This window comes from Palaemon carinicauda, chromosome 13 (genome assembly GCF_036898095.1).
Source record: "Palaemon carinicauda isolate YSFRI2023 chromosome 13, ASM3689809v2, whole genome shotgun sequence".
In the NCBI taxonomy this organism is placed as follows: domain Eukaryota; kingdom Metazoa; phylum Arthropoda; class Malacostraca; order Decapoda; family Palaemonidae; genus Palaemon; species Palaemon carinicauda.
Window position 1 is genome coordinate 23574581 of NC_090737.1, and position 26913 is coordinate 23601493.

The 26913-nt window shown below is 35.3% G+C and overlaps 1 protein-coding gene across 1 annotated transcript; it reads left to right on the top strand.

Annotated features, from left to right (window-relative positions):
- Positions 1–2091: 2091 nt before the first annotated feature.
- LOC137652218 (folliculin-interacting protein 2) lies at positions 2092–26438 on the top strand. Its single transcript, XM_068385447.1, has 13 exons — positions 2092–2308; positions 9553–9916; positions 11052–11227; positions 11532–11821; positions 11990–12200; positions 12349–12490; positions 12595–12752; positions 15813–15993; positions 18801–18974; positions 19245–21100; positions 22271–22525; positions 22924–23074; positions 23824–26438. The coding sequence occupies exons 1-13, from the start codon at positions 2223–2225 to the stop codon at positions 24064–24066; spliced, it is 4287 nt and encodes a 1428-aa protein (XP_068241548.1). The 5' UTR covers positions 2092–2222; the 3' UTR covers positions 24067–26438.
- The last annotated feature ends 475 nt before the right edge of the window (positions 26439–26913 follow it).

Genomic DNA, 26913 nt, shown 5'->3' on the forward strand with positions numbered 1-26913 from the left:
TAAGTTTAGAAACGATACTAAAATTGATTGGGTTTAGGCAAATGGCAATTAATATTCATCAATCATGCGTATTGATATATATATATATATATATATATATATATATATATATATATATATATATATATATATATATATATATATATATATACAGTATATATATATATATATATATATATATATATATATATATATATATATATATATATATATATATATATATATGGGGGAAGGTTTTATAATGTGAGCTTATGAACAGAATAAAATATAATATGATGTAATTTACCTTAGTAGAACATGAAAATGTGTTAAGTAAAGTGAACAAACAAATATATAACCAAACGCATGGTAGGCGAGGGGTAGATGGAGATGGTTTGGGCATGCTCCTCGCACACCCAAAAGACACATTTCACCAAACTTTCAACTGGTCTCCACAAGGCACTAGAAGAGTTGGAAGACCCAGGCCTACATGGCTGAGGATTATGAAGCGTGAAGTACTGTAGATGATGAATGGATAAGTATTGATTTAAAAGCCCAAGATAGAGACGACTGGCGAAATCTAACGGAGGCCTTTTGCGTCAATAGGTATATATATATATATATATATATATATATATATATATATATATATATATATATATATATATATATATATATATATATATATATTAAACGAACTGATTCCTCCAAATAAATTCTACACAATACTTCAGGATACTTGGATTTATATTTTAGGTGTTACTACCGTATCCTAAATTTTCTCATATGAAAGGAAGAAAACCATGAATGAAAGACCCATTCATAATCTACAGTAGTTGTGTAATGCGTATATCAGAGATGATAGGCGTATAGTTTGCTATGTGTCAGTGATGCTTACGTCAGAAGAAAGCGATAACATCTTGGATGTTTATCCATAAGCCAGATGCACTGCATATAAAAAAAGTTATGTAGTTTGGCAAGAAAGTTTGATTTTTTTTGCACAAATTTCCATGTGACTTTTTCAAGCGTCATCTTAGTTTTCCCCTGGGTTTCAAGTAGAGAGAGAGAGAGAGAGAGAGAGAGAGAGAGAGAGAGAGAGAGAGAGAGAGAGAGAGAGAGATCAACGGGTTTAATAGGCTACTACCACCACAATATCGATAGTAATGTGTAGATGTTATTGTTTTTTTATTGTTGTTTGCTCTAGGAAAACATACTGTGGAACCTCCCTTTTTTATCCAATTTCTTAATTTAAATGTATCTTCTTTCAATGCAAAACTTTGACAGGTGAGAATAAGGAACGAGAGATTATCCTTCTTGGTTACATATCTGCCTATTATTTAGTTTTCAATTTTATTCGTTTAGATAAGGATGCAATTTAGGAGCAATGTTAGTACACTGACTCTTTGCTACAAATTCTAAAAAAGGGACCCTGTACTTCAAGCGATCGAGACAGGCAGCACCTTTAAAAACCCATTGCACAATATATACGCTTCTTTGCCAAACATTATTTAAATGTCTCATAGATCAATGTGGGAGTGGGAAACCCATTCCCACTGTGGTGTATTTCTAAAGCTTACATGCATTCATGAGTTTGGATATCCTTTACCGTTGGTAAATTTATAGTTAGTGTGTATTTGAATCTGCATGCGCTATGCATTAGATATTTCTCTCTCTCACGGCTAGAATGGTTTTTTTAGTGGATAGCTACACACTCTTGGCACTTCTACTTTGACGTCTAATCTTTTTTCTTAGTCTAAATTACCTGCTATACGTCATTGATGACACACCCTGACGTCACCATTGGAATTTTTCCTTCTAATTCTTTATTAAACCAAAAGAAATGTCTGAGCAAATCATATTACTTGAAATTCATAACACATGGGATTGAATGAATTGACTCAGTCTAATATAAGGTTTGGCTTTGGTCATGTTAAAATAATGGTCGCAAAAATAATAACGTTAAATTTATGCTCGCTAAATTTGAAAATGTTGTTGAGGTGTTCGGCACGTGATGTTTACAACATACTACCTAAGCTCGGTAACTAGCTAGAGGCGCAACAATGAATTAATTTTCACATTAATATTTTCCGTGTACGAAAAATATTTGCATTAAGATAGTATAAAACTGTAATTAGATTCAGTATCAGCCTCTAAAATGGAAATTAGATATGGTTTTAAATAATCAATATTATAACTAGAGTAACAAAACGAGTTTACTAGTGTATAATGTCTACCACAAAGTTATGGAGTTATGGCACAAGCTCCTTACATATCGCAAGAAAAATGACCCAAATAAACCACAGAAAAGCTCAACAGAGAAGTACGACAGGTGAGAAACGTTTGATTATCTTTCTGTGTACTTTAGAGAAATGGTTGTTTGATAATGTCGTAGAAATAGGATATTTCTGAATGAGCCAGTGTAGGTTAGTCAGCTGATTGTGTCAAATTTTTTAGTCATGTGAGAATTAACCATAAACGGGATGGGGCTCCTAATTCTGGAGTATTTTAAAAGAAATTTATAAGTGAGTTTTGTATTTAGGTAAGTAAGAAAGAATTGGGTATGGTATCCACTATAAAGTAGATTATTGCACGGTAGGTAGGTTAGGTTTTAATGGGCTAAATAAATTTTGTTGTAAAAATATGAAGTAGGTAAGGTTATATTGATCAAAACGAATGCAATATGCCTTTTTATTATTGTTGTCGTTACAAATAATTCGCTTTTGGATCTTGTTTTAAAAGGAAATTGTACAGAATATGGAAACTCCGCAATACTGTATATGCTCTCCCATTTGGTTACTGTTTCCCTGGAACTAAGGGCCTGTTCTGAGTTTTGTCCCATTTCTGTAATGGAAATTTGTAGTTATTTCTTGATTTGGATAGTAAAAAAAAAGACAGGTTGGGGCCGTATGTATGATAGCGGTCACCTGTATGTATGGTGACGGCTGATTAAGAAAATGTTGGTGTAATGGGGGCAACAGGTGGCTAGGTGTGGAAGTTTAGGTTAGTTGGTGTTCATTTACTATGCACGGTGGAGGAGCTATCCACTGGTCTACAAAGGCACCATAGATAGTGTGTAGATAGTTGGGTCACCAAATTTTTTTCCTCCAGAAAACTCTCCCACTCGGGTAACACGTAGCGCAACATCTACCACTTGCAGAACAGAGAAGCACAATTAGAAAATGTTTATTTGCGTGCGAAGCGAACAATTGTAGAACAAAGACCAATAAGTGAATAATTAGGGTTAGTTTGCTGACTAACCTACTTTTAAATAAACTAGTGTGGATGATAACGGACACAGATACGAAGGATTCTCATTATGCCAGGTGCATATTAGGGTATTTTAATATACTATAGTCACCATTGTATGCATGACTCAATTTTATCTCCAGATTACATGAGTTCGAACACTTCAGGCCTGAGATTTATCGATATGGTGATAGCTTGTATGGGAAACTCAGTGGATATATGTTAGTTGCCGTAAATGTCAATGTATAGGATTTTATCAATTAATTTTAAAAAATAAAAGTTCATTATAATGTCCATTGAAGGTAACTTTGATATCTTGCTTTTAATTTGATTCTGAAACATACAGTAGAGAAAATATTAAAGAAAAAAGCCATATTAGAAGAAAGCAAATAAGCTGACGGAAGGGGATTTAGATATTTCCTCTTTACTTTATATTGAGATATACAACTAACCTTTTCAGGAAAATAAAAATTATGCTCTGCATACTAGATAGAATGTCTGTTTGTTACAACTCAATAAAACTTTACCATGAATTGGCTATATCTTGTAATTACACTAAAACCGCAATGGGGAAGCTTAAATTTTTGGTGAAGAAAAGTAAAAACTATAAATCAACCAACACCCATAAGAATTGTTAGAAATACATAAAACAAAAACCAAGTAGATGGAACATATGACTAATGCTATGAGGAAGAGGGTGCAAGTACAGTATGTAATCAAAAGCCTAACAATTATATGAAGAAGACGGTGGGAAAGGTTAAGTATCCTAAACTAATATAGCCTAAGGTACTAGGTCCTACCTGGATGGAGGCACCATCATCCAATCACCCCTTAGTCTGACCTAGAAGAAAGTGTTGTTATTTACGGAATAGAATCTAAGCCCTTCTTGTTCTAATGAGGAAATATGCCAAAGTGACAATCATTTAACTTTGGGCGATATTTGATTCTGTTTCCACAAGAAAAAGATAGGCTCTATGATACTGTACAAGTATCATATACGTTGATTGTGGCTAATTGCAGCCCAGCCCTCTCCTAGGATAATTGCAATTCTAGCATACTGTAGATGAGGATAGGCTTTAAGACTGCTATCATATCCTACTTGATTTTTCCAGTCTTTAGTGCTCTAGGGATGTTGTTATATTGCAGAAATAACAGATAGCTCAGAAATTTGTAGTAAAATACCATGATTTACATAAGCTGTATGGATAGCTTATGGTAGGCATTAATCTAGTTCTTTTAGTACAAAGGCTGTTTTGTACTATGTGAAGGTCTCTTAAAGGCTGATTTTAAAGTAATTCTGATAAAGTTTAGGCAAAAGAATATGGTATAAAATTTAAGAATGTACAGTATTAGTGGACAGGACTATTATTATTATCCTGTTTGTCCTATAGCTTTGAACTATGTGGAATGCCTGAATGTTGCATTTGCGCTGAAATGAATTATAAAAAAAGATAATAGATTTTCAGGGGAAATATGACAAGAGTTCTTTGCACTTCTTAAGGTGCTGGTTGTAACATGAATTGCATAATAACATATCAGCTGTAATTTAACCTATCCAAAGGTAATGTGTTCTACCATAGCAGTTTTAAGGTGTAGCCTAACCTGGAAGCAGGAGAACCTCTCCAGTAATCAGTTAGTAAATCTTGAAATGGCTGTGGAGTTGATTCCTCCTACCACCCTTTAACGGGTGTTACCACCCAACCACCACAAGGCGGTTGCCTCGTTTAGAAAAATTCTGCCGAAATAGAGATTATTAGCTATGTATATATAACAGCCAGGTAAGTATTCATAAAACTTTGTTTTATCATAAAAACTCCATTTTTATAAGTTTTTTTCTTTTTTTTATAGATATCTTATGTGATGATTAATCTTTTATTACTTTCTCATGTCTTATTTTTCTTCTGACTATCTCAATTTGAATGTTAGCATTATGCAGTTTTCCAAAACCCATGAAATTGTTTGTTAGTCATTTATGTCTACAGAATCATACAGTATAGTACAATACAATGTAATGCGGTATAAGGATAGTAGACATTTTTAATCTAAAAGTACAGTATGTTAAATATACTGTACTGTAGTTTTTTTTAGTAGGAAGTTACCCTTTTTTTTAGTTTTACTTCATGTCAAAATAGACTCTGGGAAAGATGAGTTTAGAAACAGTATTTTCTGCATGCAGTTCGATTACTTTTTCACTCTCTCTATTTTCCTCTTAGTCCCTGACCTATGACACTACATTCTTGAGACATTTTGCAAGTTTCCTGTAGATTGGTTATTAGTCCCATTCCATGCCCCCATAGTAGGTCATGGTAGCTGATGCGGCAATAACATCTAATTTAAACATATTAGTTGCCATTCAGGCACTAACCAGACTCTTGAACTGCTTTAATAAAGTGATGAAATGACCAGCAGCAAATTTGTCCCTATTTGGTATTCGTGGGTTATCACCCATTCGAGTATTGCACTCGCCAAACAAAGAATTGCTAAAATTCATTGTTTAGGAGACAAGCAGTTAAGCAAAGGTCATACAGTACTGTACAGTATGTACTGCAGTGTACTTTTATTTGTGTTACCCTTAATAACTTTATTTGTTTAGTATGTTTGTCTGTTTTTCAGACTATCAAGAACCAGTATAGTACTGTCCATTTAAATGATAGTTAAGGTAGGAGCACTGATGCTGCCCATATTGGAAGAGTTTCCAAATGCTAGGTATTTTGTATCTTTGAATTATAATAAATTTTACATTTATCTTGAAAAGGTGACCTTTTCCTTTTCATGGATAGTAATCATATCTAAGTCCTTGTGTATGATTGGTACAGTATTGGATATTGGAATTAGTTCCAAAGATTCCCTTTGTTGATGATTAGAAAGATTTTGATAGTTTGAAATAAAATAGAAATGCTATTTTTTGTCTCCATGGAGACTGATGAAAGGCTTTTGCATATCATTAAAGCATACTGAAAAGAATTTTATCTCTGCAGAAAGAATCAACTCAAAATTCAGATTCAGTTTGTTTCTTCTTTTATGAGGACAATCACTTTTTACCCTTCTTTATACAATAATAGTCAAAATGAAAGATGTTTCCCAATTACATCTTTTCTAAATCCATAATAAAGAATGTTTGGATAAGTAGTATTAACCAGGTAATATGTTTTAGACCATATTATTGATGTACTCTCTCTCTCTCTCTCTCTCTCTCTCTCTCTCTCTCTCATCTTGTGGCTTAAAAGTAGGCGAACAGCCAAGTTTCAGCACACCCACCCTGTGGCTATCACAAGACTCAGTCCCACCTCCCCATAGTAGCACTCATGTGACTTAGTCATGTGGGAACAGATGTACAGTGCCAAGTTATCTGAGTATTTTCAATATGGACACCATTTTTTGATAAAATTTGAGGAATTAATTACTATGCCTGTAGAATTTATCTCTCTCTCTCTCTCTCTCTCTCTCTCTCTCTCTCTCTCTCTCTCTGCAGGTCAAGTACTTAAGATTGATTATATATTATATTACATAATATTTAGGACATTTAAATGTATAAGAACAACATCATTGAAACTCTCTCTCTCTCTCTCTCTCTCTCTCTCTCTCTCTCTCTAGGATATAAAAATGGATAGGGACAACAGTACTTTACTGATTCTCTTTCCCTCCCTCTTTTTTTTGGGGGGGTAACAAAATCGATAGAGATAACTACTTTACTGAAACTCTCTCTCTCTCTCTCTCTCTCTCTCTCTCTCTCTCTAATGGGTATTAAAATGGATAGGGATAATAGTACTTTACTGATTTTCTTTCTCTCTCTCTCTCTCTCTCTCTCTCTCTCTCTCTCTCTCTTTTTTTTTTTTAGGGAGTAACAATGGGTAGACATAATAGTCCTTTACTGAAACTCTCTCTCTCTCTCTCTCTCTTTCTCTCTCTCTCTCTCTCTTTCTCTCTCTCTCTCTCTCATGGATATTGTAATGGATAGGGATAACAGTATGTTACTAAATCTCTCTCTCTCTCTCTCTCTCTCTCTCTCTTTTTAGGGAGTAGCAATGGATAGACATAATAGTCCTTTACTGAAACTCTCTCTCTCTCTCTCTCTCTCTCTCTCTCATGGATATTAAAATGGATAGGGATAACAGTATGTTACTAAATCTCTCTCTCTCTCATGGATATTAAAATGGATAGGGATAACAGTATGTTACTAAATCTCTCTCTCTCTCTCTCTCTCTCTCTCATGGATATTAAAATGGATAGGGATAACAGTATGTTACTAAATCTCTCTCTCTCTCTCTCTCTCTCTCTCTCTCTCCTGTGACAGAATATAAACAACTATCCACATGTTAACATAACTTCTTGGAAAGTACTCTCTCTCTCTCTCTCTCTCTCTCTCTCTCTGTTGGGTATTAAAGTGGATAGGGATAACAGTACCTTACTGAAATACTCTCTCTCTCTCTCTCTCTCTCTCTCTCTCTCTATTGGGTATTAAAATAGATAGGGATAACAGTACCTTACTGAAATACTCTCTCTCTCTCTCTCTCTCTCTCTCTCTCTCTCTATTCGGTATTAAAATAGATATTGATAATATTACCTTACTGAAATACTCTCTCTCTCTCTCTCTCTCTCTCTCTCTCTATTGGGTATTAAAATGGATAGGGATAACAGTACCTTACTGAAATACTCATACTCTCTCTCTCTCTCTCTCTCTCTCTCTCTCTATATATATATATATATATATACTATATGCATGCTGTTAGTGTTTATTTAACCTTACTCAATATTTGACATATTTACCCGTAATTATATTCTTGGTTATTGTCTGTCAGAAAACTGAGGATGTCACTCTTGGGTGACTCCTAATATCAACCGCAAGGTATTTATCATGAAATGCCTGTTGCCTTATGCCACATGTTTGGTTTGTTAATTCAGGTTAGGTTTATGGAAAGATAACAGATGTTAGAGATTGTGTTATCAGGTGTTAGTTCATGAACCTTAAGGATTATCTGCTATTTATCATTAAGGTACAGTACATTATTATGAGTTAGTAGCTGTAATCAGAAGTTGAGTTTTAGTGTTGTGAGTATAAGACAATTATCTGGTGGATTGAATACTTTCTTTATTAGGAAATTTTGTAAATATTTTGTTTTAATAACACCGACACCAATTAGATGGAGCTGATTAAAATTTTTCGCTTTTATTATATGATATACAACCTACTATTACAGTACAGAAATTTGTGTCCTGTACATATAATATTGTCTATCTTTTTTTAAAGGGCTTTGAAACAGTCGAGTTTCTTGGTATCTAGCAAAATTATTATACAGTGCTTCTTTATATAAGGCCATTATTTTGTACTTTCTAAAATACAATAAAAATAATTTTGATTCTCATTCTGCTGTTTTATAACTGCATTAAAAGTTTTTGTGCTTTCTAATGAATGTTTGGTATTTTTTTTTTCCAAAATAGACAAGAACTTGTAATCTACTGTATTCCCTAACTCTTGTTTCATACACTTTTAAGGAAATATGTTTATTTATATTTGGCTGTCTAGTTCAACTTTTAAAGTTTTTATTTTTTTGAATAATTATTATGTATTACATTTTCAAAGTATCAACTTGGATATGTGTTGGTTCTGTAACCATGGTGCATTGCCAGGCTTTATGTGTGTTTTTGTCACGAGGATACTAAGTGTCGTCCTTTTAACTGAAACAAGTAAACACCGGGAACTTTGCTTTTGTCAGGATGCCAACTTTTGTCACGAGACAGTCAGTCACACACTAGTTGCTGGTGGGGAAGCACTCCATGTCTGACTCTCTCACATGGTTTGGCTCTGTGCTTAGCATCTCACTTTGTAGTCATAATTCAAGGAAGTAAAAAGGGCAAATCATGAGAGATTGCCTTTACAATTTATATTAGACAGTGCTTTGAAAGTTTAGCATGAGACAGTATTGGAGTGGAATTCTTATGTTGTTTTCTTGTGATAAAGTACATGATTTAATCATGTGGTGCTTTGACCCTTATTGATTAATGTCATTTCATGGGAGAAGTTGCCATGTACTCTTCAGATTGTATGTCTGTTGAAATGGGTTTTGTGGATGTAGGAATGGCTCTCCTACCCCTTGTGACAAGGGTACAGCATTTCCAAAAGATGTTATGCCACTGCCAGAAAGGAATAAGAAATGATGTAGACGTGCATTTAGGCAAGAATGGAGGTTTTTGTATGCGCGAAGTAAATTGTAATGGAGCACAGCCTTTATGTACTGTTAAACACATATTTGATGAACTTTATAGAGAATATGACTCTGGTGATATTGACACTAAAATGCATTCCAACACTTTCATTCCACCTTCCAGCTCTTGCAGTTTTTTGGGAGAGAGAGCCCCATTCAACCTGCAGAAAGATGCCATCCGAGTTCTCCTATTCCGCGAATGTGATCAAAGGGGTCGTAAACTTTTATACGATTCAAAAACAGTGGTACGAGTCCCTGTCGCAGAAAGTGCATCATCAGGTATGCCATCATGTAAGACTATGTTCAAGAGCTCCAAATACAGTGGTTCATTCATTACATCGTCGGTCAGTGCAGCAGGATCTTCCTCAGCATCAGTTACACATCCCCCCTCCAAGAAAAGTTCTTCTGGTCATGTCAAATCATCAGCGTCCACCTCCGGCTCCAAGTCTGATGTATTTGCAGAGATAAATGGTGGATATGGTTATCAGGTATGCAGTTTTACCTACAGTAGTTTAATTTAATTTTTATTATTTAATATTAGCACTAGATTGTTAGGTAGTTTAAGTAGACCTATGAGTAATACTAGTCTGATGGTAACATGCTTGCCTGGTGATTGCCTGACTGGGATTTGAATCCCGCTCAAACTCGTTCGTTCCTTTGGTCGCTGCAACCTCACCATCCTTTTGAACTAAGGATGGGGGTTTAGGGAAGCCTATTGGTCTACTTGCTGACTCATCAACAGCCATTGCCTGGCCCTCCCTGGTCCTAGCTTGGGTGGAGAAGCAGCTTGGGTACTGATCATATGTAATATGGTCAGTTTCTAAGACATTGTCCTGCTTGCCAGGGCAGTATCACTATATCATGCCTCTCTCATTTATGAGCAGCCTTTAAAACCTTTAAAGAGTACAATACTGTACTATACTACATTTGCCTTTACTAGATTGGGCATTACCTAATGGTCTTTGCAGCATTACTCTACTTCGGACCTGGCTGCACTTATTTTATATCCTTCTACATGAAAGGTCTAAGGTTTAAAGGCTGGTCATGAATGGCAGAAGCAAGGGATAATGACATTGCCCTATCAAACAGGACAATACCCTAGAAACTGACCATATATACATATGATCAGCTCAAACTAGGACCAAGGATGGCCAGTCAATGGCTACTGATGACTCAGCAGATAGACCTATAGGCTCCCCCCAAACCGCCCCTCCTTAGCTCACAAAGATGGTGTGATTGCAGTGACCAAAGAAGCTATCGAGTTTGAGCGAGACTCGAACCCCAGTGTAGCGTACGCTAGTCAGGGACGTTACCTCAGTTCATTCTTTCTTTCTTCCATCTAGCAGTCCAACCTTTTCTAACTTTTACTTCATAGTATAACTGCTGTGTTTTTCTCCCAGGTGCACTTGAACACTGAATGGCCTTCCAGGCCATTTGTAAAACTATTTTGCTTGGTGGTTATATTCTGATATACAAAATCCTGAAGAAGCTGTCTAAAAGAATAAAATTTGTTCTAGATGGGTACATTACAGCACTTATATTCATAATTGTGTAACATGCTTTTAACGACTGAATTTAATTTTTTTTTATAATATTTGTATCCCTTATTTTTTGCCCGTGCAGTATCTGCAAGCAGAGGGTGATACAAAGCAGTTGGGAGAGTTTGTATTTGGAACAGTAGCATTAGCTTACAGGGGTTCTTGTTCCAAGTTGCACATCCTTAAAAATCCCCAACGGCTGTTGTTATCACGCTCTTCTCCTGCTCCTCGTTCCTACTTGAGGCCATCTTGCACAAGCAGGTTTGTAGTTCAGCAGAATTTTGTTTATATTATAAATTACTGTTATTATGGCATTAGCTATATGATTTTGTGTTTGGCCTCTCAAACATAACAATGAATTTTTAGTTAAAGAAAGGTACTGGCTCCCATCCTTGATTTGAAATCATGTTATTTTTATGAGTGGTATGTTAGCAGCAGAAATGTTGCAAAGTGATTTAATTATTTTCAAATTCTAATTGCCAATTAGCTTCCAAGAGAAGAGTATCTGTATATTTATTTTATTTGTATAGAATTTGTGTTGATATTTTTTACTCTTTCATTTTAGTGATCAAGGCATTGAAGACTCATCTTTCAGTAGTTCTCTAAGCTCCTTGAGTGAAGCAGTGATCTCTCGCACAGAAAGCCTGGATATGCCTTATACACATGGCATCCATAGTATCAATAATATTGGTCCAACATGGGGAATAGATATGCCTCACATGCTGAGCACATCCCATAGTGAAGGAGATTCTGGTTTTGGAGGGCCGCCATCACCTTATGGATCAACTTGTGGGTCGTTTTTATCCCCTCCCTCTTTACCTAACACACCTTTAGGAACACCATCTTCAAGACAAGGTTTGAAATATTTACTATTGATAGGGTCTATTAATACTAGAAGAATATTGATTAATATGGAACTGGTCTTTCATTATTTTAATGACCTGTTATTCTTGTTATACAATAGAATGGTACTATACAGTTATTGTTTCAATTTTATTTAAAAAAAAAAAAAATTTATTCTAGGATCAGGAAGCAGCCTGAAACATTCAGGGAGTCTTAATAGCTTGCAGCGAAGGTTCCTCCGCAATGTTACTACCTCTTTGGAAGCCTTAGGACGAGAGGGCGAAATAAATGAAGACTCTGTTACAAGCTCTGGTCATCATAGTCATCGTACTACTCGCTTAGGGTTAGCTGTGATAATTGACATTGGAGCAGAATATGCTGAAATGAATAAGTAAGAATAACATACTGTTTTGAAACCCCCAAAGTTTTAGTTCTAAATGATGGTATTGCATGGTCATGAAAAGTACTGTAGCTGAAAGTATATCCCCTACCAGAAACCCAGATTAGCTCAAGGTTCAATATTTTTTCTCTTTGTGCAGACAAGTGGAGGACTGGCTGTTTATGCATCTTAGTGTTATTGAAGCATCTTTGAATAAATTGCAGTCAAGTTTGGATACATCTTACCTCCATCCAAGGACATTTGCTTCAACTACTCATCAAGCAGTTTCACAATTACAGAAGGTTAGCATTTTATTCATGTTTACAGTCAAATTAATATTGTAATTATATTGTTATTCAAGATTTATGTTACTAGATGCTAATGTGGTTTGATTAATTCTTGACAGGATATAATGGATTTGGTGAGTGGTCCAAGGTTATGTCGGCCTGTGTGGTTAGGATTGCTAGGGAAATCCTCATCAACGGAACGCCAAAATCTGTGTAATCATTTTGTGGACACTCTGGCATCAGTTCTTGCTACCTTTGACACAAAGCAAACAAACTTGTAAGTAAAATTTCTTTGAATTTTTTTTTTACTAATGGCATCAATGTCCATTTTTAGCCTGGTTTATATAATAGAGAAGAATAGATAGATAAGTAAGTATATCAAGTAAAGAAAATGCTGTAGTTTAAATTTGTTATAATGGTTAAATAAATTGTTATAGCTGTACTATGTACTGCATTATAAACAAACAGGACCAACATTACAGAGGCTGGTTACTACAGTTGTAGAGAGAATAAACAAAGTATAGCATGGGACTAGAGCAATTGTCGGAGAAAAAGATTCGGGCGAACTATTGTTAGCCTAAGTTTTTAGGAATGAACATAGGAAAATATTAACAGTACAGCAATGTTCGATTTATTAATCTATAATTAGAAGTTTTTGTTATTCATAACAACCTCATCAATCATGATATATCTACAGCACATTCTTTCATGATCCCTAGATATACTTCCTTTTGTTAAAGAAGTAATAGGAATACTCTTTTGCATCACCAGCATCACCTGGACCCTCAGGTATCCATCTCATATTTTTTTATTCTATATTTTTTTATTCTGTATGGATGGCAACAACTTCGTAGTGCGCTCCAGCATGCTTTCTTCTGTAAGATTTTTTGTTGTTATTCTATAACAATACTTTCCTTTATTAGTCAGTGTAAGAAGTACGAAAGTATAGACTCGTTTACTGTAAAGGACAAGCATCTATAACCAAGCAAATATCCAAATCATGGTTGCATGGGGGAGAACAACAACTAGCAAGTCAGACACTCATCTCATAAGGGAAAAACCATGGAGAAGAAGCTAGATGCCTCCCATGATGCTTCCCGTGAGGAACCTGGTTAATGGGACCCCTCTTATAGCTGATTTCCCCATGTAGGTACCATGACTATCTGAGCAAGATGATATTGCTTGCTATGCTCTTCTTGAGGAAACTTGGGAGCAGATTGGGAAGGCTTAGGATGAATTGCTGGTCTCTTTCCTGATTGTCTTTGGGACTGTTGTTGACCCTTATTATAGGCTGAAGGTTTTCTTTTATTAGATAGCCTGAAATTCTTTTCTCCACTTCTTTCGAAGTGAATTGTTAATTGATCTTTTGCTAGCCTTAGCTTTATCCACTGATCTTTGGTTGAAAACTGACTTATGTAGAGGGTCACTGTTTAGGAACTCTTGAGCTTCTACTTTTTCCAGATTGCAAGCAGCCATCATATGGTGCCTTATCTCAAATTTTGCTTTAACAAAGTTCTGTAAACCATTGTCAGTAGGCTTATAGAGTAACTTTGCCATTGTTGAGTTGGCCATCTGGTATCTCCATGTACTTCTCCCTTCCAGATAGGACATACTAGACACCAGATTAAACAAAGTTTGTTATGTATAAAATTCTGCTGTCCTAAGAGAATCTTGAACAAAGAGAAAACCATCATCCAATTGATTGATACCTACCTGCGCCTTCTATTTCTTGGGGAGAAAGACTTCATAAAAGCCTTTAAGTTCCATGAATGTTTTAAACTCCTTAGGATATATCTCTAAAAAGGGTTTTCATTCTTAGGGCAGGGTGAAGTCTCCTTTCTGCAATATGTCTCTCATCAAATGTAATCCCATCTTGACCGTTTGGCCAAGAAAGTTGTTTTCTGGCCTGGGACTGTTATTCTGACTAGCAAAGCATCAAGTAAACTGTGATAGAAAAGAAACCCCCCAGCCTGAGAGACTGCCACTGTCAAGCTGTTAAGGGCAGGCTTTTATGTCATCATGAGAAGCTCATAGGGGTAAGTTTGGGACATGGAATGCAACTGCGGATCATAGCAAAATATTCGAATTACACTTCATCGAATGGAAGATTGAAGCCTCTGCATCGAAATGTGTTCGATTCAGACCAGAAACCACATCCCTTTTTTGGATGGCCAAGGTTTTTCCACTAGGTCCCCCTCTTCAGCATCTACGTAAGAAGCCATCTCCGCTTACTTCTCCCCTGTCACCGAACATAGAAATCTCAGGTTAGGAGTTTTCAATCCCACTGGAGCTTTCTCTTAAACCTGAAAACCCAAAGATTTAAGCACCACTGCGTCCCCAGACTGGGACGAGGAGGGAGCAGACAGAGCAAGGGAACTTGCAGAAGTGGTAAGCTTTAGTGAGGATCACCAAAGAGGGAGGATTGATGACTCAAATATCTTAGCTATAACTGAGGTGTCCACAGGCGATGCAAGCTGACCTAATCCATGAGGAATAGTAACCTGGGTTGATGTTGATCTAGTAAGCTGGCCAAAACTATGGGAGGCACTAAAAAGAAAGACCAAAGTCTCCTCTGAGTAAGGCCGCCTTCTATTCAGGGCTTACATCATCCTCCAACCCAATCCATCATGACCTCTGTGTCAAAACCCCTTATTCCCAAATCCAATGTTGTTGGGCAGAAGAGATCTCTCAGAGTTCCTTATGGAGTCCAGTAGATACTCGGTGGAACTTGAGATCTTGGCCAATCCTTTCACTGCATCGAAAGGAGATAAATAGCACTTGCTCTCATTCTTGATGCTAATGGATCCCTATTCTGAGCAGGGAATCCTTTGAAAGTTGAGAGGGCAATTTACATTGCCCCAAGATGCACAATCATATGATAGTGATACCACTTGTGACACTGTTTAGAGTTGGCCAGCTTATTACACCCAACTTGGCTATATTTAGCCTTGATTTCACTCGTCTGCAATATACAATTCACAGTTGAAAACCTTAATTCATTAGTATTACCAAGGATATGAACCTACCTTCTCTCTCCTCAAAGGTTGGGGCGGGGCTATTATTATAAAAAAGAAAATTGAAAATTTTTAAGCGTAAACTTCGTTATTTAACTTGCCTCAAGAGAGAAAAGAAATATGAATGTTATTTGATTATATAAATAACTCATTTTATTATTAAAATTCTTATTAAGTTTGCAGCATGAAATTTGTTTGTTATTTACAGATGAGAAAGTGGATGTTCACTAAATAAATGTACAATATTTCACTGTCTTATACTTATTTACTGTATCCTTTCTATCATACAATTGTTAAGCCTTTCATAATATTTTCTTTTTCAGTTTTGTGAGCAAGTTGTTGACAGCAGTATTAACTCACCATCTTGGTTGGGTATCAACTGTAGTACCTGGGGATTACTTACCTCAGTCACCAAGACAGGCTTCTAGCAATACAAATGGCAGTTGTACGACTTCTTCACAATTCCCAATACCAGAAGACAAATCTGCATACCAGGCCACATGGGTAAGGATTATAAGTTATTTTATTGGAAACTTATTTAAAAAGTATTATCCATAGAAATAGATCGCCAAGTGTGTTGACTTTGGATGTAATGTGAAAGATTTGAAATGCATCAATTGAAATTTGTTACATTATTAAAATTTAGAAATTATGAGTTTTGGTATATAGTTTCTTTAGTTATTTTCAAAATTTTTGGAGTGCTGTAACATACTAAAGGTTATTAATTTGTTTGATTTAATGAAATGTAAGTACTTAATTTTTGGGGAAGTGCAATACAGTACATAACTATACCTGAATCTCTTTGTTTTTTAGCAATGTGATGAATCTGTTTCCTATGCATAAACCCTCATCCTATGATAGGGGTAAACTGTCAGCATCACTTGACCTCCAATGTTAGAGTTTATAACAAGGTGTCAGTAGTTATAGGCAGGTGGTGGGGAAGCCTGGCACTCGCCAGAAGACTGAGTAACCACTTTGTTTTCAGCAGAAGCACTCTGGCATCCCCAACTTACTATTTTAATCTTATGCTTTACTTTTAGATAAATTGGTTTTCCAGATCATCATGTGAAAGGGATATTAATGAAGAAGTGAGAATTTGCAGTTGTTTACCATTGTACTGGCAACAGTTGTCTCTGCACCCTGTCAATATCCACATTCTTTTGTTGTTTATTTCCTTATGAGTGTGGCCTAGTGATGTCAATATAACCCTGAGAAAGTTGGCTTTCCTCAGACATTGTTATACTTTGTCAGGGGAAGAAGTTTTTGCTGCTGCCAAGTGTGAGAGGGAGGGTCACTGCCCTTGTTTCCATCAGTCTCTTCCTGTTCTCAGAAAGGCACCAATGATGCATTGTTTGTTTGTGCATTCTCTTCTTAGAGTTCCTGTGACCGCTTCCCCTTTGGACAACCCCTAAGAAGGCAAACTTAATTTTTCTCCTTTTCCTCTGCTGCACCTATGTAAAAGAGTGTTCGCTGATACTTCTAGGAGCTAGAAGAACATGTAGAATATGCCATTAAAGAAGCCCAGGAAGACTGATGGATAGGAGTTGGGTACACGTGACTTCTACTGTTTCCCTCCCAGTGGTAGAGACAGTGCTGTTGCAAGAATGCAATGCCAGTTGTGTTGGAAGTTTTCTGCCCTTTTTTTCCCCTTCCTGGACTATCTCTTGTTCTCATTCATCCTTGTGTATAATTTGAAGCATGTGATTCTTGATCACTCTGCATGTGCGTACGGTCATCAAAACGCACATCGCCTATTTGCTTTGATTCCTTTGAAAAGAAGTTTTAGCACTTCCTGGTCCTCCTGGAACAGAGCACTCTTGGGTGACAGGGATGGAAGATGCCAGCCTTTTCAACTTCCTGGACAATCAACAGAGGAAACCAAGTATACACACTTGCCATCCTATATCTCCTCACCTATTCTGGTATCTTCTTCCTTGCTTTTTGATAAGTCTTCAGATTTGCTGCCTTGAAGAGCCTCCCTGAGAAAGGGTTTCGGTACAAGGTATAGGAGCTCACTCTCCTTCTTCCAGTGTTAGGTTTCAGGCAAGACCAAGCACAACCCCTGCTGGTCAGGATTTTATCAGCTGTTAGTGTGTCTCTCCTATACTGAGGCATTTCCTGGAATGTCTCGGTGATGCCAAGCCTTCGGTACATATTGAAAAGTTATCAACCTGGGAAGCACACGTCTCAAGAAACCATTAAGAGAGCTTATCATCCTTCTGCTGAGGATCCAGAAAACCTCACTGAAGCTCTACTTTACAAAGTCAGAATGACTGATTCTACACTAACCTTAAGGAAGAGCTTGTCGTTAGTGCAAGTTTTAAATGCTGGAGTCTGAAAACACTAGACAACCTTCACAGGCCACTATCTGCAAGAGTACAGTACAGTATATCTATAATTATTTGGACACGTCCTTGGTGGGACCTATGGTAGCTGCTCAGCCAGTTGTGTAGCGGATCTAGTTCCTTCATAGGACAAGAAGCATGTCCTTTAGGATAGCGGGCATTACGTAAGTCTATGATGAGAGGTAGAAATAGAATAGTTAGCCATTTTTCCTCTCTTTTCTATTAGCTTAGGGTGCAGTAGTCGCACTGTTATTCTCTTGATCAGACCAGTGCAGGTAAGCTTCCATGCTGAACAACTTTTCTGTGCATCTAGATATAGAAGTATCTTCCCCATCCTTCTTACAAGGAAGAGGATGGACATAAGTGTGGACAACCCATTGCTTTTAATTGACCATATTTTTCAGACATCACATCCTTTTAAAATACTGGTTCTTCTGTGACTGTTTGTCTCTTGACAGAAAGCTAGACTATCACCCGAGAATTCCTTTCTCAGTTTATTAGAAGGTGGATAAGATTAATCGCTTATTCACCTCTCCAGGTCCAAGTGTTCAGACATCTTGGAATTTTAAAACAGCCAGCTTGGTTATAGGGACTTCCACCTTTATTAGAGTAAGTCTCCTATTAAAGGATGAGGGTATGTATGCATGTTGGAACAAATCATAAACAATACAAGCATGATACGAATCCGATTCCTTCAAGTTTTACAACCACCCCGCAAGGCTTTGCTAAAGAGCAAAGTGGCTACTCAGTGTGCTGTTGATGGGTGTGGCTTCCACGCCGCACAGTAGTAACTACCAACTCATTTTAAATTTTAACAGCTGAGTTCCATCTATGTAAAACCTTACCTTTATTGAAAGACTGGTTGTATGATAAGGTAAGATACAAATTACTTTGAAAATCTGCAACTTTTTTGTGTGAAGTTAGGATTTATTTTGTACTGCTGACACTTACCACTTCTTTTCACAGGTTGAACGTTTAAATGAATCCCATCCGTATAGTGCAGTATGGGCTCAATTATGCGAGTTAAGTGGTGCTGTTGGATATCCTCCAAAAGCTGCTCGAACTATTCTAGTTGGATCTAATACTACACTTCTCACTCAGCTACTTACAATACTGTCTTACGTCATTCGCTGTTCTCAGGTAAATAATATACTTTTAAAATTTTTCTTGATTGTTAAAAGATGTGTTTTTACTTTTTATATAAACTATTCTAAGAACTAATTGAAAGGTGAATCCAATTTTATGATTTCAAGACTGGTGTAGATATGGTGAATTTTATTTATCCTGAAGATCATATGAGATATTTATCAAACAAATATTTTTGTTTTTGTAAATAGTTAATGATTAATGATCTCTGTTGAATGTAAGTTTATTTGCTTACCAAATCAAATCGTTTCTTTTGTTTCCTAGATAACTGAACAAGATATGCAGTCTTACGGAATTGGAGGAAGTCCAAGCCCGGAGCACCAGCAACCGTGCTTCTCTCGGACTTCCTCTGTCGCCTCTGTTGTGACTATTGTAGAAGGAGGACAGAAAGATGGCCAGTCACAAATTCGCCATAGTTCCTCTGCTAAACTACACCGGGACTCGAGTATCAGGCGCAGTTGGAGGTTAAATAGGGAGAGTCGAAGTAATAGGTTTTGTCCGCTAGAATGTCGCACTAACAGTGGTGATAGCACAGCAGAAATGATTGCAGGTGTTAAAGGCCTCAATTCAAGTGATGAGCATATAGGATCGTTGGTTGACAAAAATGGTAAAATACAGTCTGAAAGTTTGCCTCCAACTCATTCATCGAATAAAAAGGAAAAAGAAAGCTCTTCTAAGTGGATGCTTAATGATGATGTTGAAATTATAATAACTAGGGAAAAATGCGCAGAAACCATTGACAGTTCTTGTAGTGCCTTAATGAAAAAGGAGAGAGGGTCCTCAGTTGATGTTGAAAAGGCATTATCTACGTGTAAGACTTCAACTAATCTTGCTCTATTAGTTGATGATGATAGTGAAGCTAGTCCTAGTGAATCTTGCCCTATTAATTTTGGCAAGCATCAGTATAAAACTTTCCATGAGCCATCTGCAGAGCGTTTGTATCCATCACTACTTGATTTAGATGACCACAAAGAAACCTTTGGTGATGTAAGTTTAGAGCCTGATATTATTAATGAAAAGGTACTGAAGCTCTTCAGACCTCCAAAGTGCAAAGCTTTAGATGAACAAATCACACGGCTACCTTCAGTTGCAGTTTCTCAAGTGCCTGATGAGAGTGGTTTAAGAGACTCAGTGTTGAAGGTGAATAGCAACACAATTAATCCTGCAAATAGTACTAGGACTGATGCTTATAATATTGGTTTTATTGGTGCTGATATAAGTGTATCTTGTTCCTCAAGGAGAAACTCTGTCTCTGATAATACTCAAAGTAACAAAGGAATTGTTCATGTCCATCCAAGCAACAAACTTTGTGAAAGGAAATCTCCATGTAGAATAATTCCAGCCAAGGACATTAAACCAGAAATAGAAGAAGGTGGCAAAGTTTTATTTCTGTTGGGGGATAATGAGAGAATTGAAGGTCTGAAAAAGCATCCAAAAGATTCTCTTGTTCAACCAGATAGTGCTGAACCAAGTTGGGTTTCTTTGGGACCAAATAATACCCCAGTTATAGGTTTTGAAAAGTTTGATAATCTTGCCAAACTTGACCAAACAAATCAGACATTAGAAAGTTCACAAACACTACCCTCAAAACCTGTTTATAAGGAGATCACAAGTTTACCTACACCAATAGATGTGAGAAAGATAGTAAGGACGAGAAATGTGGGCCGTGAATCAGCTTTAGATTTAACATCGTTTGAAAGAGAAAAAGTTATATATCCCTCTTTAAGTGATTTAAAGTTGAATGGTAAAAGTAGTGATAGATCAGTTGGAAAAAATAAGAAGGAACTTTTTACCAAGACACATGTGAGGCGGCATAGTGACCCAACCAATGGTGATTGCTCAGTAAAAACATCTTTCTGTTTCTCTCGTTCTTTAAAAGGTGTTTTGGAAGAACAGATGACAGATAATAAAGCTCTAAGTGAAATAAAAGAGAGTGCTCTTGGAAATGAGTCCACTTTGCAAAGGGTTTGTGAGTGTTTAGATAATACTTTGAAAGATGAGACATCTAGTCCTGCAGAAGTAACTGCTTCTGCGTTTGTATGCGAGAACAATTTGGATCCTCATTCGGCAGAGAGAACTATCTCCAGTGATGAAGAACCTATAGTTTTACAAATGCCAAGGTATGATTCTAATTAAATTTGTGAATGCTAGTTCAGTTTCAAATGTACTGTTTAAATTTACTGTGCAAGTATTTAAATGTTCAAATTTATGCTGTGTAGGTACTAATATATTGATGTAGCTATCTAAGTTATGCAATGACCTATAGAAGCACTGCAATCTACAGAGCTTTGTTTAAAGTTAGTCAATTATTTAATGAATTTTCAGGTATCTTTTAGAAACTTTTTAGCACAGTAAATATAACATAACTAAGGATGAGTCCTTACTTCTCATATATTAGATTAGCAATACAATAATCGTGTATTTAAACCATGTAGGCTAGTTAAACCAAGCTACCTGATGATAAGAATATAAGGTAGGTTTAGAATCATCAATTATTTCATGATAAGTAAAGCATTTTTGTGGTATGCAAGCCTTTGTCTGAAAAAAGTTACAAAAACTATAAGAATTGTAACGCATAAGTCTCTGGAAAATTGTACTTTTAGTAATGCACAAAATGTTATAAAATATTAGATAAATGAAAAAGTACATACAGTATAGGCTAGGTAGATATAAACAATATGTATATATTGATGTATGTGTATTTGTTTGGTGAGTTACTAGCATCATGTGCAAATATTGAGGATGTTCAATAGTGCAGGGCATTCTGGGTCAATGTATGTACAGTTCTCTATTCTGTAACTTACCTGACATTATCATGTTTAAACAGTTTTGAAGACATTCATCTATTATACCATTGCACTTCTAACATGACTGTGAATTTCCAAAATCAATAGATATATTTGTGGACATCTTATTATCTATTTGAGTCCATCGATTACCAAATTTGCATTTGTTGGGTCCGTTAAACATTTTCATTCTTCAAATCTGACCTGTGTGTGTAGTTACATCAGTATGCAGTACATGTATAGCTGTTTGTAACAAGTTACAGTGAAGTACTGTATATGTCATAAATTAAAAGTATTCACAGTAGTTATAAAAATACTTAATTTGATTTGAATGCAACAATATATACAATCAAAATAATAATGCATAACTTTGAAAATCTAATGTTTATATGTGCAATTGCCTACTTATCTTGTATAAGCCTGTAATGTTCTAATTAACTTATCAGACATATATTGACTTTGAAAGACAATTTTACTTATAAGGCACAACTTTATAAATTTCAGGATAACCTGTGGAGTAACACAACAAAGGACAACAATGAGTAACAATACTGGTGCAGTTTCCTGTAGTAGTCTAGCTGCATCTCTTCTGGGAGGAGTATTAGACCACTATTCATCTGTATTTGTGCTTCATGCCACAACTCGGGTTAACCAGTGGGAGGATGTGCTAAGGCAGGATCTCTATGCTGCTTCTCACCATTCTACTCTTGATCCTCAAGTATCTGAGGCAGTAGCAGTTGTTGCCGATACTGATTCCTGGTAAGTGTCATCAGTTATATAGAAAATGGGTTCACTTGTAATGTGTATGTTTTAGGTGCTGCTTGTAGCTGGTTTATGTAGTATATTTAATGCTTGGGATTACTTTATTGATAATATATAATGCATAAATTTGTAAGTGCTCTAAATGATCCCATATTTTGCTGCTTCTCGTACAGTTGGAATGAAAGGGAAAAATCTGAGACTTGCCTAATGAGCCATACAACTCGTGCGTAGTGATACAAAAGATGGTGAATCCTAGACCATTAGGGACTTGAGTTGTAGGCATTAACAGTATTGGATTGATTTGTGTATAAGGAAAAATGTTGTCTTATAAAAAGATATTGATATATAGGGTCAATTAAGTTCTTTTAATCATGAGCTTATATATTTTTCCTTAGGGAGGTACAAGTTGTTTCATCCCACTCTATTATTGTGGAAAGAAGTGGATGTGGAAACCAGATTGGACTCAGAGTTGGAATGTCACCTTTGGTATCTGCTATCACTGATTCTGTTCTGGACCTTGCTCGCCTTTCAGTAGATCCACATTTTGTAAGTGTAACACAAATTTCTTTATTTTCAGTTATATCACTTTTTAACAACTCTGGTTTTTAATGAATATTTGGTACCCATATGCTTTGTACATAAATCTTTGTCTGAGTGATGCAGAATTATTGATAAAATTTTACATTTAATGGAAATATAATTTTAATGGATCTCATTTATTCAGCATAATTCTTTGGAAGGATTATTATGTTTAGTAACAGGCTACTGTCACTATATGTTTATTTATGCTTTACCTTGTAAAATTTGATGCATCCTGGATTAATATCAAGTTTGCCTTGAAAATATGCTTGGTTCAAGTTCATTTTAACACTTAACCCTGTTTTACATAGCTGTGTATATATATATATATATATATATATATATATATATATATATATATATATATATATATATATATATATATATATATATATATATGTATATATTTATATATTTATATATATATATATATATATATATATATATATATATATATATATATATATATATATATATATGTATGTATGTATGTATAGTTGATACATTTTTACATTAGAAAAGAAACATAACTGCTCTGGTACTCTTTAAGCATAAAAGTTTGGATAAGATCTTAAAAATGCATAATTTATTTTCTCTAAAAAGTTCTAGTTTGTAGTTGTTTCAAGGGACACCTGTAGATTAAAAATAAAATTTTTTATGTTTATTCATATACAGTAGTGTACATCATTGCTCATTGTATGATTGTTTTATTGCAGATTCTGCAACATCTTGAGGAACGGTTGTGCGAGTTGTACCTGAAGTCCCAGTTATTAGCCGAGTATCTATTAGGTGGGGCATCTTGTGGGTTTGGAGGATCTGAAGCATCTTTCAGCCCGTATCATTTGCCAGAATTGACTCGAGCTTTAGGCTTGGACCTTAATGACCTTCCTCTCTTGCTAGCAGTGGCTTCAACTCATACACCGGCACTTACCAGAATGTTTGGCATATCTATCAAGTAATTTGTAATATTCTTTTTAGATGTAAAACTTTTGGTCAGAAATGTGTTTCTAGGAGCATTTGCTCATCAGAAAAAGAGTTTTCCACTTGTTGAAAGGAAATTTACTGAAGGCTCTCTAATGCTTCTTTCCCCCCCCCCCTCTCTCTCATGTCTTCTATTTTGCCTCTAGAAACCCAAATCTTGCCAAATTCAATTTGTGTTACTAGACCAAAGTTACATCCACTTCATTTGTATTCTGTATTTGTTATGAATATTTATGTCATTGAATATGTATTCGTAATTTGAAAAGTTGACGTAAAACCTCCAAGTTCGATTAAGAATACCGTACTGTATTTTGAATAAGAGGTGGTAAGGTCTTCATTACACATCTACTAAAAACGTAGCTTTGGTTTAATGTATCAGGCAGATTATCTCTTTGCTTAAAAGACCTTTTAATTATTTGTATTGTGAGAGGGACCAATTTGTGAGTTTCATGTAGTGCTTTTGTTTTTATTAAGTATGGTACGTACATGAAATTTTATCTCCTGGATTTTCAATTTGTAGTTATTAGATGAAGTTAATGTAATTGTTGAAGCTATAAAAATGAGGGATTTTTTCATCTTAAGAGTTATTATTGGTATTTGAATTTCTAGGTTTTCCCCTTTCCTGTATAAAGGAGAAATTACCATAACTGCTTTTATTACTATTCATAATTGGCAACATTCAATTATGCCCTTTCAGCTTGGACAGAATAGTCCCAGCTGATTTTATCTTCACTTGAGGGCTTTTCATTAATAAGTTTTATTTACTATTTTGGTGTATCATGTACAGAAAACAATGTTTGTTTGTCATAATGGTGAACTTTGAATGCGTAATACAGATCAAAAAGTACTTTATTGTGATTTGCACAAATAGTTGGAAGAATATGATTTAAAGCAAAAGTTTGAAAATGACTAGAAAACTTAGTTTGTTCTAAATTTTTACTTGTGTGAAAACACTACTTTTTAACACTAAATAGTGATTCTATGTTTATAAAGAAAAAATTTGATGAATCATCATTGCCTACTTTGATGAACCGTGTGATTTCATTTCTTAAAATTCTCAGCCAGAATAATTACCTTTCTTATAGTGAGCCTTAATGCTGAAATGTTTAAAAAAGGTATATAAATAGAAGCACAAAAAAACCTAAAACCAAATAGGTGGTCTTCCAGTTTTTGAAAGTTTATTAACAACGCTAAATACTAAACAATGTATGTTTTATATCAGAAATGATACTGTCCTGAAAGCAAGTGGTAGAGGTAAAGTGTTCCTTTGGCGTTGGTTTAAAAGAAATGGAGTAGTTTCAAGTCAGTCATTTTATAATTACGCTGAAGCTGTGATATGGGCTGTGATTTTGTCAGAATTTCTAGAAGTACTGATATTGTAACTATTACTTTAGGTAACACAAAGCACAGTAGATGACTTAAGATGCAGATAAGGCGCTTGCTGTGGGAGAATTCTCAGACATCAACACTTTTTTTTCTGTTGGGATGCTGTTTTTTCTTTGAATACTTCAAAGGGCATTTTAGTTTCAATCCTGATATGTTAACTGTGGATCAAAGGCTTATTTAAGATGCGATAAAATGTCAAGAAAGTATGGGAAACTTGTAAAATTGGGTTTGATTACTGATTTTCAATAAAAAAAAATTTGCTTTCAAAACTTTAACTATTGTGGATTTTCATCTTCCATATTTACTCTTCCAGTTTTCCTTTTGTGGTATGCACAGAATTTTCAAAGCAATATGTCCCTAGTTAGCAGCTACTGCATAAGGTGTTTCCAGGTTTAAAATGATAAAACCTGTAACAATTTTCCAATCCCAAGTGCAACACACTTTTAAGTCCACTTGAAAGAGTGGCGAATGGTATTTTATTTGTACTTAGAATATAATCAGCAAAGTGTGTGTGACCAAGCAATGCATATCATTCAGTGATCTGTTTATTGAAAGTAAACTTTTCATTTGAGGTCATACAGTAATTCATAGTATTTCCAATTTCTTTAATTTATGTTCCGTAGTGGAAGCTCCGTGAACCAAGTTAGAAAGGAAATTATTTAAAGGTGTTTAAAATTTTTAAGTTATATTTATGTAAAAGTTTCAAACTTTGAATGGTGAATAATAAAACCATAGAAAAAAAGTAAAACTTAATACTGTATACAAAAGTATATAATTTAATTAACAATATGGTTTTGTCTTTTGTCTGGGAGCCTGCAGTTCAGGCATTTTATGATTGTTTTCTTGTTAATGTATGTGATTTCAATGTACTGTATATAGTATAATGTGAAGTGTCACAAAATATTTTTATTGTTATATATGATTTTTTTTAATTGTAGACTAGTCAATTAAAACTAGACAATAACATTGTATCATTAAATCATTCAGTTATTTAAGATTGTAATGAAAAAAGCTTGATTGTTTTCTTTAGATACTGCACTGTAGGCAGTGTCAACAGAATGCCATACTATTATTAGTGTACCTATCTCATGAAAAACTACGCCAAAGTAAGAGAGGGAAAGGATGGCAAATTTTGATTCAGGTAACTTTATGCACTGTTCCAGATTCTGCTTTATCCTTGTAAGTTTTAAGTGACTGAGCATGGGCTGTATGACTGTTAGGCAAGCCTACCTTTATGGAAATTGCATACCTTCCTGAAGTTTAGACCAAGATACTTGATAATTATAAATCTACAAATGAAGTTTATTATACAGTATGTAGGACATCAATGATGTTCATACAAAAAAAGTGTGAATATTTTCTTGTGCTCTATTATGTAGATATTAAACAGTTTAACCTCATTACTGAAACCTGCAGTGCAGGAAATACTGAAGAGTCCT

Coding starts and splice junctions, on each gene's coding strand:
- LOC137652218 (XM_068385447.1), top strand. CDS start 2,223: ATGGAGTTATGGCACAAGCTCCTTACATATCGCAAGAAAAATGACCCA. Junction 9,917..11,051: donor ATGGTGGATATGGTTATCAG/GTATGCAGTTTT, acceptor TTGCCCGTGCAG/TATCTGCAAGCAGAGGGTGA. Junction 11,228..11,531: donor AGGCCATCTTGCACAAGCAG/GTTTGTAGTTCA, acceptor CTTTCATTTTAG/TGATCAAGGCATTGAAGACT.